This window comes from Cyprinus carpio, chromosome B10 (genome assembly GCF_018340385.1).
Source record: "Cyprinus carpio isolate SPL01 chromosome B10, ASM1834038v1, whole genome shotgun sequence".
In the NCBI taxonomy this organism is placed as follows: Eukaryota; Metazoa; Chordata; class Actinopteri; order Cypriniformes; family Cyprinidae; genus Cyprinus; species Cyprinus carpio.
The window spans coordinates 10860636-10875015 of NC_056606.1; the positions used below are offsets into that span (position 1 = coordinate 10860636).

General features: G+C 39.6%; 1 protein-coding gene across 1 annotated transcript; it reads right to left on the bottom strand.

Moving 5' to 3' along the window:
• Positions 1-731: 731 nt before the first annotated feature.
• LOC109073334 (period circadian protein homolog 1-like) lies at positions 732-14041 on the bottom strand. The gene is given in 20 exon segments (XM_042732480.1): positions 732-2575; positions 2894-3044; positions 3434-3617; positions 3761-3950; positions 4031-4977; positions 5062-5379; positions 5503-5679; positions 5867-5985; positions 7256-7397; positions 7506-7614; positions 7742-7985; positions 8939-9092; positions 9184-9290; positions 9380-9458; positions 9888-10079; positions 10877-11078; positions 11170-11291; positions 11378-11631; positions 12163-12643; positions 13853-14041. Coding segments are annotated over 19 exon segments (4200 nt in total). The 5' UTR covers positions 12468-12643; positions 13853-14041; the 3' UTR covers positions 732-2371.
• Between the last annotated feature and the right edge of the window lie 339 nt (positions 14042-14380).

A 14380-nucleotide genomic window follows, 5' to 3' on the forward strand; every position in this document is an offset into this window, starting at 1 on the left:
TAATTTGGCGAACAATTTTTTAAATAATATATTGACCTATGTTACTTTATTCATAAGTTATTAAAAATTGAATAAGTCAAGTACAATTTAAAACTTGCAAAGAGTTTAAAATGCTGATGATATGAATAAAAACAGGAATGCAATGCAGAACTGCCAACACTCATTACACAAACAGCTTGTTGGGATGAAACATGTCGCTGTAGTCATCTCCTGTCTCATTATGGTTTGAATAAGAAACCCTCTATTACACAACGCCAACAACCAACAGCTCCTCGCTTCTCTTTTCTATATCTCAGGTTTTTCATAGACCTTTGTAAATATTCACAGATTAACTAGAAGAGTTTACAGAAACCTAACGGTTTTGTTACTCTGGACAGTTTGAAATATGGAAGTGAGAGTCATGAGACCGTCTGTACTGCATTCCTGAGCTGAGGGAAACTACAGATTTAAGTTTAGGAAAGTCGGCAGAGAAAGCGGAATGCTCCCTCTTTCTCATGTCGCCTCGCACAAACACAAATACACACAATCGTATCAGCAACTAGCGTTTGGAAAACAGGTTACCTTTGGAAAATGAAAAAGCAGTCAAAGTCTTGGAAATATTTGTTTTGGGTGAATATAATCCAAGCAATGTGAAGACAATTGTGGATGTTGCCAGATATGTTACTATACCCTCTAGTGGCTATGAAGATTAAGTCAGTCAACTTGATTAAGAAACACACAGGTTGCCGAAACAGATTATTAAAAACATATTTATTTAGGTTCAAAGCCAAAAAATAAAATAAAATTTACAAGCATGTTTAAGTAAAAAAGACTTGGAAATGTACAAAATCAATTTACAATTCCTGCACATTCAACAGAAGCTTTAAACAGAACATTACTGCATGTAAACTGATTGGGCCTGTCTGCTTTCACAGAAAAGCTTTTGAAAAACCCTCGCAAATAGATCTGAGGGCAACAGGAAAAGGGAAGTACTTGTCTTGTTTTTTAAACCCTAAACTGGGTTTGTAAATAATGCAGTCCTGCATTTGTTGTGGAACTAAAAAAGACACTAGATGCTAAAAATAGTATCCTTGAGCTTCAATGGACAATACAGTGAAACAAAAGGAATGTCAAGCTAATCTGGACGGCTTTAAGCTATAATTGTATCGCTCTTGAAAATAAGGGCAAATGAACAACAGAGTAAAATTCTCTGCCAGCCAATTATTTCCATTTTATGGATTTAACAGTATCAAAAGCTCCTTAAAATGTGTGCAGTGATTTAAAACTGCACACATCAGAATACATTCTTTTTTTTTAAAGCCATATCCAGTTATATGGATATAAACAAATAAATAAATGTTTTAACACTACTAGAAAAGAATGGGGTTTGTGATGCTGGCACCATGGATTGAAAATTAAATATACTCAAAATTAGTGCAAAGTCAACATAAATGCTTTGAGCAGGATATCCGAATTGCATTTTGAGTGTCTTAAGGCAGCAATTCAAAAACACAGCATATAAAATGCACATTTGAAGGTAACTCGCCCCCTTGAGTATTGAGGCTAGTTATAATTACAGTAACACAAAAATACACAAACATGTACAATCAGATAACGACTTGCAATGTTTTGGCAATTTGTCCAGAAAATGTTACTGGCCTATCATACTTCTTTTCAACCAAACTATTTTGTGTTCTGGTGGCAGACCCAGGTCTTAGCAAGGAGAAACAAAATTAAAATCAACTGACTGAAAACCAGCGTTATTACATTGCTCAATGAGATGTCAAAGAAGTCAACAATTCCCTATCACAGGTTTCTGGTTACAGACCAGCAAGCTTTTAGGGTCAGACTGGAACCTATTTTTCGCATCCACAATTTCTGGGAACCGTGTGGAACGGTTTCGAAATCTGACACAGACTGGAAACCCATACTGCAAAGGCTGTCTTTAAAAAAAAAATATGTCAGACCACATCTAACTTCTAACTTACGTGAAGTTAAACAGTAAATTCCCTGTCCAGCTGTTAATAATTCTATAAAACTGTAACAGGGAAAGGTTACACGGTGTCATGAATAATTATGAAACAGTACATGGGATAGATAATGCCATGGAGATTCATGAATAACTTGGAAGCAGAACATAGTGCAACAACAACAACATCCACCATGTGCAAAAGGTGCTCCGTTAAGCTACGAAAATTAAAATACGTTTTTTTATTCCCTTCTTTTTTTATTATTCAGAGGCGTGGTTATGAAGCTACAAATTATTCATAGCTATTGATACTGATTAGGAACATTCCACACTTTCAACTTGGTCCCAAAATTCTATGAGGCAGGAACAGTCCCGCTTCACCTCAACTCACGATGTCACTTCCACCTCCTCCATGGCCCACTTCTATGTGCTTGCACTGGCCTGATTGTCTCTCTGCTCATTATCAGATGAAGGTGGGCTCAAGGGAAAGGCTGTTTCAGCAGTGATAAGTTTATCTTGTTGTTTTGCCTCTTCTCTCAGAACCATGCTGAGATCCATGTCATGAAAGTCCAAATCAAATGGAGTAGCAATCGAGGAATCTAGGGGAGATTCACATCCTGTGCAAGACTGCGAAGAAAAGAAATAACTTATAAGTTGCATGTAAGATACATAAAATAGCACTACTGCGTGTTAGCATGTTGCTAAGCTAACAATACTCTGCATAAAACATTGAGTAAAATAGTCTTTTGAACTTTTTATCAATATTGTTCAGTAGTCTAAATATTTAGAGTTGACAGAGTTTTTGCAGGGCATTCTGGGTAATTACCAAATTTTTAAAAGACAGTGAGAACTGCAACAGAATATGGGAAGAACTACCAAGAAGTGAAATGTTGTTACCTACTTTCTAAAAGTGTCTTTGTGTCTTTTTAATCGAGAGCTACTTACTGTAACATTAATAGCCTTTGGTAGGCAGCCAGTTTGAAACCAAGGGTGGACCTGCGTTAACTCTTTCTTCTGCTCTTCAGTAAAGTGAGGTTGATGCTTCTGAACAGCTTTGAGGGCATCTCTGTCTTCTTTCAGTACCGATTCTCTGTCTCTGTACACACACACACATACACGCACAAATATAAATTAATGTACTCTTCTGGCAGAGTTGTGCTACACACAAGTCTACTTGTATTAGGCATATGAAATTGCCCAGCGAGTCGATTGAATTCCCACCAAAATCCCATTGTAATTATGATATCCAAACTCATAACTAAAGACTTGAACTCAGAATTAGTTTGATCTCATTTAATTACACCAGTAGCAACTAATCAAGGTCTTTGGACATGTTTTTTGCTGTTTGTACATAACCGGCAAGATGTGTCAGAACAGGGTTGAAATTAAACACTTAGAACTAAGTTTATTTAGATAGATTTGTATTCAAAACAAAGCCGATATTCATTTAGGTTAAGCTAGTATGAGATTAGCTTGTGGCCTTACTTGACAGGAATCTGGTATGTCATCATGACTTTGTCATCCGTGTTTGCCATGAGGAGCCAGATGGGGTCCTGCAGGACAAACTTCATGAACTGTTCCCCTCCCAGATCTTTAGCTGCTGGTTTATGATTGTGATCATTCTCTGAAGAGTCAATGCTTCCAAAGTACTTGCTAGTATTGCTGCTCCCTGAGATCCAAAAATCCAAAGAAAAAAAAAATGCATGGAAGCAATCAGTACAATTCTTCTGAATTTCTCCATTTATGTTTCAGAATCAACACTTAAAGAATGATTTTAAGAATAAAGCAAATTACTAATAGTAAATTACTCACTAGTGCCGCTTCCAGATGTGCTACACCCATTCGAACCAGATCCAAATGACCCTGACCCTGACCCTGATCCTGATGATCCAGAGCCTGAGGCGGCAGAGCCAGTGCCCGAGCGGGAGTCCTCTTGCAGCAGTAGGTCCAGCATGTCACTGGAGGTCGACATGGCATCCTGGTTGGACTCATTGACTTCAGGCTAAAGGACGTTAACTCAAAGTTAGCAAAGCAGCAAGATAATGGAAAACAAATAAGTTTTTAAAGGTTCTTAATACTTACACTGTCACTGAGTTGGCCATCTTTACTGTTGCAGCGATTGCTGGAAATTTGCACCACAGTCCCGCCTCCTTGCGTTCCTCCACCCCCTGGGGGTGGAGTCTGTTGCATAGTGTCTGTTCTGTTGCTTTGCAATTCCTCAAGTTGTAAAAGATTGAGTGGGGAGGAGCAACGGGATTGAAACAGGGGAGATCCTGCCCCTTCTCTTTCACCAGCCTGTTGCCCGATAGACTGGGGTGTGCTGGAGCGAGACTGTCCATGTGGCACAGTATTGGTGTTTCCTGCAGGCATTGATTGAGAGTTGGGGATAGCGTACAGGGGATTAGGGTTGTAGAATTGCTGGGGAATCATTGTAGGCATGGCAGGATTCATTTGGGAGCCTAGTGGATTGAACTGTCCCATTGTAGGACTGAACGATGGTAAACCAACAGCAGAGGAAGGGAACTGACCCAAGGGGTTCATTTGGGCAAGCAATTGCCCACCGAGCTGCGAGTTGGCTGGGTTCAACTGTGGTCCTGGATAACCGAGTTGTGGAAACATATAGTTTGGCAACATGAAGGTCATGACTGGTGGCATCACTGAAGAAAAGCCTTGCATGGGGAATCTAGGGACTCCTGCTTGCAAGGAAGGATCTGTTCCCATCTGGGGCATTGAGAAAGGTGATGAAATGGGGAACATAGGCATGTAGCCTGGGGGAAAGGAGGTCATCATGGGAGTACCGCTAGTCTGGGATGCCGCAGATGGTGGCCAAGAAGTGGAAGACTGCTGGACTGAGGGGAGGTTGGGTCTTACTGCTGCAGGATTGGATCCACTATAGGGACTAGGTCCAGAGGGGGAGGGACTGTCTGATGTGTTGCCATCTACTTGGTGTTTCCGTCTTTTCCCACCTCTGCCATGCCGATGACTGCTGCTGTTGCCCACAGAAGGATAGTTCTGGGAGCAGTTCACTCCTAGATGGCACAAGCCAAATATTAAAGGTGAAGGTAAAAGAAGTCAGACAGACAAATTAGACCTATTAAAAAAAAAGTTGTTACCTTTTGCGCCAGGTGTAGACGTGTGTCTGCGCTGTGGTGGCCCACTGGGTTGAACCATCCGCAGATGGCTGATGTCTCTGAAACGGTCGAGGAAGGCTTGTTCTTCTTGCTGGGTATGTGCAGATAACACCGCCTTTGTGAGGCCCTTCCCGGCATTACCTCCACTTCTTCTCTCCTTCTCCTTTTCTTTCTCAGGAACAGCAGCAGTGGGGGACATAGCCTGCTGGGGATTCACAGGCATGGGTGAAGCGATGGAGGTGGGTGGGGCTGATGTGGAAGGTGTTGGGGTGGTTGGCGGCTCCTCCATCATAACAATGTCTGGATATAGATCAAACAGAGTAGATTGCTTGCTTTGAGATTGCAGAGTCTATATATGTTGAATATATGGCAAATCATGTATATAGGTCAATGACAAGATTAGCCTGGAAAAAGTGTTCAGACCTGATTCAGGTGGCTTCTTGTCACCAACGTGAACAATGGTGCTGCTAAAACTACACTGGGAGGTGGCCGAGGCAACACTTTCAGCCTTACAGTGCAGAGCCAGAGGGGTTAGGGGGTGCGCTGGTGCTGCAGGGACAACCTTTGAACCCTCGGTCACCACAAGAGTCTCTGCTATGTCTAAATGGAAGAGTGAACTTTAATTCTATACATTTAAATACAGAACATACACAGTTATTAGCTGATACTGAAAGAATACCAATAGTGGTTGGTTGTATAAGTCTGCTTCTTTGTCTCTGACTTTATGAACACTTATATGATGTGTTTGGGCTAATATCCCATTATCCTTTAGCAATCTTTTACTGACCTTCAGTTGCTCCAACTCCTTCCCTTTGTTTATCATCATCAGAGGTAGAAGATGTTGTACAGGATGATGAGCCACACTTCCTCTTCACTGTACCAGGGACATTAAAGCTCTCCAGATATCTGAAAAACACAGTGAAAGAATGAGACCACATATCCAATACACGTACCTTACATACAACCTATAAATCAAAAGTCTTCAACCTGGTTCCTGGGGACCCACTAGCCGCTTTTTCCACTGTCGGGCCAGCGCTACTGTAAAATCCCACCCTTAACACGCCTCTCTGAAGAAAACGTCACACAACATCACCATTTCACCAGAGAGGGGAAAAATTACTGAAAACTATCGCAAAATGAACTTGACTGAAGCAGACGTTTAGTCCTTGCATAAAGACTTAAAAAGAGTCCAGCATCCATATTTTACCACTGATTTATAATAAAAAAATGTTACAGTGACAGTAATTTATTAATTTGTGTCAGAAGTGCATATCAGTGGCACTAAATCCAGCTAATATGTATAATTATTTTACATAAAAAGAGAACACACATAACTTTATTTAACCGTGGATGCTCGGTTTATTTGTAATTATAGAAATGCACAAAACAACTTAGTCCATTTAAGTCCAAAAGCATACACATATTACACAATAGAAAGAATTTACATTGATTTCCTACAAAATTATATAATGTGAGGATGTTTGGGCACGGTGCTGTCTCACTACTGTTATCCTTTTACCTAAAGCAACAGAGGGAGCTCACAGACTGAAAACCGTATATATTTTTATTTTTATTTTTATTTTTTCTCTTTAAAAGGATATGAAATTTGTTACATATGCATCAACAAAGACACATCAGAGACAGAACAAATAAGAAGCCAAATGAATAGCCTACAAAAATCATATATGATTTGCTTAAGTTTTTCCAGCGGTCTCTGGTATTTTCATAAGAAAAATGTGTATTTATTATTATGCCGATGGTTAGCATGCATAGCCTTTAGCATAGCATTTAATAGATTTCACACAAAGAGAACAGAATTCACATCGTATCGCAATCACAAACTTGATGGACTCTGAAGGCTAATTTTAAATTAAAATTGTTTCAAATATTTTAAAAGCTGATTTTAGCTGGTAGCTTGATATGAAAAGGAAATGAGAAGCAGTGCCAACAGTTTCCAAACTCAGAGCCTTTGTTCATGACCACTCCCCTGGCCCAAGTTGGACTGCTTTGGACCAAGGTATTCGGCGGGCTAAAAATCCCTGCAGAGTTTAGCTACAACCCTAATCAAACACACCTGAAGCAGCTAATCAAGCTGCTAGAATGGGAGAAATAAAAATAAAAGCACACAAAAATCCTTTTAACTGGTACAGTCAGGCACACAGATGAAGAGACTCACCGTATGATGCTGTCCAGACAGTTGATCTGCTGGTATGAGTAGACAATGGGCAGCTCGTTCCTGGGTGGACTGGACAGCGCTAAACTTGCCAGACCTTCTCTAGCAGAGGCCTCTGCTGTGTCTGCGGCATTTGCCAGTGCTTCTAATATTTGACAGAAATCATGTCACTTAAAATGTGATAACATGCATGTAACCCCAGGCTAAACAGATAAAGTCAGGTAATTATGATTGACATATAAATAATGCTTACCTAAGCTACTCTGTTTGAGAGCTGGCGGACGGTTTCGGGAATCAATGAAGACCTGCTGTCCGTTGGCCTTTACCATGTGCATGTTTTGACAAATCTGCTCAAACGTCATCTAGAAAGAAATGAGGAAAGAAAGGTTGACACATTGCACGTTAGTGTATGTTGTTGTTTATTTTATTACGTAATGTTAAATACTGTTATGTGTACATCTGGATTGTAAAAAAGATAAACTCCCTTACTGTTTTCCTGGGCTTGATCTGGTCCTCGGAAGCATGTCCGTTGCTCTCAGAGGAGGAAGTGGCGCTGTGCTGGTGCTCATTCGAGCCACTGCTGCCTAGGCTACCGTACCCCTGTGAGCTGCTGCCATGAACAGGCTGCACCAGGACCCTGTGGATCAGCTCATTCAGCTGTGGCACATCTGGGGACATGGTTCTCACATCCCCATCCTCCAGGGCAGTGAACACATCCTCATTCAGTGGACTCCTACAGAAAGGAAGGGATGGTAGACAAGTTTTGTAGGACCATTTTAGAGGCTGAATGGATCGTAGTTGATGCGTTATCCATACGGTTCAGCACGCATGCGATCCGTTGATTAATAGCAAGATTACCCATAATAGAGTGAAAGTTTATCACTTGTATGTGTTTACACACTCAAGCCATTTTAAACCGTTCCAGCGCAAGAAGAGGTGAAAGAGAATTGATTCAGCGCATGAACACCGAACTGTTTCACATCTCCTTGTGTTTGAACAGACACATTCACATAAAACAATAACAAAATACCCATCTTGACAATAATTCTGGTAAACACAGTCAGTTATGTCTTAAGTGAACGAAAACAGCTGAGAAAGAAATCGGATGTGTATCATTATATCCGTGCGTCAGGTCTTAAAATGACAGCATCCTGTAAATACCTCTTGTTTTCATCAATGCTAAGCAAACCACAAAATACAGCTTTGACAAAGATTAATCTATATTTTATTTATACAGTGAACACTGTACAGTATTATTTTACACTTAATTGTTACATTTCTGTACTTTAATACTACCAACCTTATTTCATTTTTAACTTTGTTGTTGTATTTATCAATACCTGTAATTTGTGTAATTGTTCTTATTCTTTACTGGCTTTTCAATGGACTTTAATCATGTTTGAACTTTCTTAGTTAGTCTAGTAGTTTTTGCTGTGAACAATGAAATATTGAAATAAACAATGAAATATTTTTTTCATGCTGATCCAAAAAACAATCCAATCCGTGACTCCAAATCTGTAATATAATCCGAATCCGACCACTTAAAAGTAGACATCCGTTTTAGTTCATGAGTATGTCATGACAGTGGCTGCCAGGACGTTGCTATGCGGTTGCTTAGATGTTGATTTTTTTTTTTTTTTTTTTTTTTGTGCTTGTTTGATTGCTATATGAAGTACAGCCACTTACGTTCGAACTTTGTGGCGTCCCACTATGAAAGCCACCTTCCTGCTCCAGGGGTTGATAAAGGATGACCAGCTGGTGTCGAGGGTCAAGTACTCCCCACTTCGTGCACGCATGCGCAGGGGCGAGTGGTCAAACGGCTGCCCTGCAAACTGGAGAACTGATGAAGGAAGGACGGAAACTACATCAATGAATTCTTCTGGCAAATATTCACCATTGAATCTTGCCTGTTTTCAGAATGAGCCACTCACTTTTTTTGTGGATGGCCACCATCAGGAGTCTGTCTTCTGGATGCAGGTAAATAAGCACTGGCTTCCCAACCAAGTCCTGAGGCAAGTAACCTAATAATGGCACTGCCCTGCAAATGAGAGCAAAGGAGGTTTATGCAACTGTTCAAAAGAGACACAGATAGTAAAATATGAGACAGCTCTAGGCAAAAATGCAAACCTTTCATCAATCTCTTGGAACAGACAGTTTGGGGTGTGACTGGTGGTAAAAATTCTCTTGTCTGCTGGGATGCGAGGTGCTGTTAGAAAAAAAATACGGAAACATTAGAACAGACACAGAACAGTCGGCAAAGTATGCTTAATTTAGTGTCAATATTACACTTACATAAGGGTGATTTTTCAATTATATGCACGTTTGACAAGTATTTACAGAGACGCAAAAATTACTTTCAGCAATTAAAGAGATGAATTAAGAATGTTTAAAGCAATTATAATCTATTCTTATTAGATGAAACAGTGAAACAGACCAGTTTCTTGTCAACATGCTTGTTATTTAAGTGTTAAGATTATGCTTTCATAACAGTGAGACAGCTTCAGATTTCTAACACACAAAAAGTAGACTACCAATCAGATGTTTGGGGTTGGTAAGATTTCTTTTATATTTGTGTAAGATGTCTTTTATATAAAATAATGGTAAAGCATTTGACATTGACACTGTCTTGTTTTACCCTCGTAGCCAGAGTGAACTCTCTCAGCGATGAGGAGGCAGCAGGGCTCAGGGTGGGACGTGTCGGAGTCCCTCAGGGTCAGCTGATATGGAGTGAGACGGAAGGGGTAATACTTCACTTCTCCATCGCTGTCCCTACCTCTGCTGATCCGACAAAACATCGACTTTTCCTCGGCACATTCCACCTGTGAAGCTGGACACAAATAAGGCTTTAATAAATACTCATTTTCCCAGCATACATTTGGGCTAACTTAAAAAACAAAGTAATTTTTCAGTAGTCACTAAAAGCTAAATGTTGTGTGAAGCAACAAAATCACAGCCAATTAGAACATGCTGTTTAAAGAGACAGTATTTAATTTCTGTACTACTACTATTTTTATCACAAGCTGTTATTTTAAAATCTTTAATATACCTTATGTTTATATTAATATTTTGAATTAGCCTTTATCTTTCATTTCCATTTTAGGTTTTTGTAATTTTGTTTCGTGTTTTTGTATTTTTTTATTAGTTTTTTGTTTGCCTAATTTAGTTTTTTTAGTATTTACAAGGTAAACTTTTTTTTTGCTTTTACTTTTTCTCAGTTACAAGGTAAACTTTTTTTTTGCTTTTACTTTTTCTCAGTTAATGTTTATTTTATTATTTTAAGTAAGGGGAATACTTTTTTGTCAGAACAATGGAAGACAGGGGCAGTATTTGGAATTATTTTTTGCTACCATCTGCTACCAATAATGATATAAAAATTACATATTGCACCTATAAAATACATCTTTGTGGGACACAACTTTGGACCAATAAAATTTCAGTACTTTACCCATAAAACACTATGGCTCATCAAAATATCTTGAAGTGTGCCAATATAAACCCCTAAGACATGTGCATGGCAGCTTTATAACTGTTTATGGGAAATAAAGCTATCTGTAACTGATTTACAAAAGCTTCTTTATCTTTGCTTTGTTGCTCTATTCAAACAGTCAAAAAACTTTCACATACTAGTGCCTACGAAGGAGGACCACGGCGGCAGGTGACATGGAGCAGTGCTGCTGTAAAATGTGCTGATGTCCTGAGGTGCGAGCAGCTCCGAAAAAACTGCTCCCTGCAGCCTCTCAGGTTTACAGCGCAGCAGAGGGGCCGCCTGGGATGAGATGTACACCACTTTACGTGATGAAAGTTAGGAACGCACAGAGAAGGTGTCCTAAGATAGAAAGGAGTAAGAATTAATGCCTTGGATTCTTCTGAAGGCTCACAACCTGATGTGTAAGTCTAGGTAACCTGTCCAGTCATACCGTGTTTTGAAGGGTGTACTCTGATGTAATGTTGTCTAGCTCTTCGATGGTAAACGACGACAGGTCCAAACAACACCCATGACTTTCTTCCACGCTCCACTGATGGTAGTACTCCTGATTTGCTGCAAAAAAAACACAACACACCATGTCATTGGCACACACATGCTGGTACAAAGAGATGCAATTTGTGTTTCGTTTTTCTACTCACCCCGGACTTGTTTGACACAGCTTAGTGCGTATTGCAAGGAGGCTAGGGTGCTTGATCGCCCCTTCCTGCGCCATTCTGGTGGCACACGGAGCTTTAGCTCACGCAGGGCCTTCAGCAGCTCTCTCTGGGTCTCCAGTCGGGCCGGCTGGTCACCGCTGGGTGCTTGTGATGTCGGATGATCCTGCTCCGAGCTGCCACTCAACAGACTGAACGAAACCGAGCTGCTAGGAGGAGAGGGACTGTTTCCGTTTGAGCTGAGGAGAGACATTTTAATGGGTGAAATTAGCCACCGCTATTTCTAATACAACTGAATTATTAAAATATAGGATTTCACATTTCAGATTTTAAAATGAAATAATTTGATTTGAGCAAAGAAAATTTCTAAAAATATATCATTTTGGAGCTGGCACAGTTATTAAGCGATAATCTCAAAATGAACTTGACCAAATACCAGTCTTGTTACTAAAAAGTACTGCATGTATGATGTAATTTTAATCTGCCCCAAGTGAAGCATCATCATGCCAACGCCTCAACCAGTTTCAAAAGAAAAGGTTTTCCGGGAACAAAATGTACCAAGCTTACCGAGCATACACATTGTTTTTTATCTCTTTGCTGACTAAAGTGGTTCAAAGACCAGTAATGTAAATTTACACTCGCACATTTGTACATTGTACATATAAATAAATACTGAAAACACTGGAAAGACTAATTATAATATTAATATAAACCATCTTCCTACTGCATAGAAGTCATGTTAAACAGATTTGAGTTTAAATATCACATACCTCTTGCTTTCTGTAGTCTCTGTGGTTGAACCCTTTCCATTGTGGGAGCTGCAGGTGGACGCTTCTCGTCCCATGTGTCCTTCGCTCTCCCTCTCGGCCGAGTCATTGCCGCTGGAGTGGGCATCCGTGTCATCTGAGTGCATCGGCTGGGGCACTGCCGAGATGTCCAGCCTGGGACAAACAGACTGGCTGTTGGTCATTCCGGGAGAAGCATTGCGGTGGGTTTCCCCTTCATCCTTATGTGCTGTTCCCTTCCCTGTATGAGTGCCACAGGTCACTGGTGTTTGGAAGTTGTCATTACTCATAATGAAGCAGAATAACTATATATGTCACATCTGTCTTTTGCATCTGTAAGGGACCTTCTGACACAGCAGGGCATGGGAACTCCTTGGTTATCCTGAATATCTGCTGTGCTAAAACATGGTCTTCGTCCGATTGTCCTGGATGTATCTGCTTAAAAGGCCTTAAAGTTGCAAACAATCTGATGGGAAATAATAATAATAAAAACAGTATAAACAACAATTGCACGCCTGGAGATTTGAAGAGACATGAAACATTTCAAAGTGCACACAGAGGATAGTGAATACAGCAGTTCTGTCACATAGTGTTGCATTTTAATCCTGGCCTATAATGACAATAAAGAACCACACTGATGTATTTACATTCACTTGTTTTAATACAGTCATTATGATACAGTGTCCTTAAAGGATGATTGATGTTCAGAGCCATCTACACATTTTAAAGTGGGAGGGTCACTGAAATATTTAAATGAATTTTACCTTAAAAATGTATATATATATATATATATATATATATATATATATATATATATATATATATATATATATATATATATATATATATATATATCTCCTATATAAAGACCTAAAATTCATACACGCTTTTATGAGTAACACTAGATGTGTAGGAAGATGTGACTAAACTGTTTTCAACTGTTCAACGTGAAACTGAAATATTGTAGGATTCCCCCTCCTGATGTATTGTTTTTTTCTTTTTCTGTTTTCATCAGTTTTTCTTACCCTGAAAAGTTTCAGTTTTCAGTGCATATGTGGTATATGCACTGAAAACTGAAACTTGTCAGGGTAAGAAAAACATGTGAAAACAGAATAAAAATAAATAAAATAAAAAATATTTTATATACACCCACACACATCTATATATATATAAAAAAGAAACAAAGTTACAAATTATTTTGTTTAAAAAATCTTCTCATTAGTTTAGAGAGTCACTAGTCTAGTTGTTTGCTTATGATCTGACTATAATAGCAGTGCATACAGTTTTAGATGAATGCGAGCCCTCTATCTGTAGATCTTTGGAATTACTGACGTCATACAAACATTGAAAATGAGATGTATTTTGAAACATTCCCATAACATCTGTCAAACAGACAACAAAGTTGTCATGTCAAAAATATACTGGAATATAATACAGGCAAAGGACGATGCAAATTGCATTATATACAATGGTCATCCAGCACATCCCAAAATTACCATATAATATTTTAGCAGTGATCAGAGATCTGTAGTGAAATAACAACAATATAGACTAAAAGCTAGATGCTTAAAGGCTTAAAGGATTTTCATTGACAAATACAGATTCAAATGTCATTTATAGATACAGTGCAAGACTATGATAGCAGTGATCCAACTATTAGCACAGGTTTTCTTACCTTATAAAAATATTCCAGCTGCTCCAAAGTAAAGTTTAGCCTGCTTTTCAGAGCTTGCATACGGATCGACGAATGTGCAACACTGTAGTTCAGTACTGTAACTTGGGTCTTGTCTGATACTAACCCGTGTACGGGACACCATCATCAATCTTGCTTTGGGAACAAATTTCACGTGTAACCAGCAACTCCCGAAACCGTTTCTCATTGGCTGCTGTACTGTCATTACCCCCGCCTACTACGCGTAGACCCCGCCCATCAACGAGAAACTCGCGCTGCTATTGGACATGTGGGCGGGGCTATGGATGCTCGGCGCTCCTTGGTCACGTTGTAGCAAGCGAAGGCTCCATCTGAACTGTGTACGTGAGAGAACATCGAGACCTAATTTGCCCTTCTCCAAACCGTATTACCTGCTATAGAGGCGCATAATGTGTTTTTGCTGATACCATACAAGACTAACGCACTGATTAACACACTTGCCGCTGACACATGAGGGCGTGTGAGGGCCATGCCAGCTATAATATCCGTTTC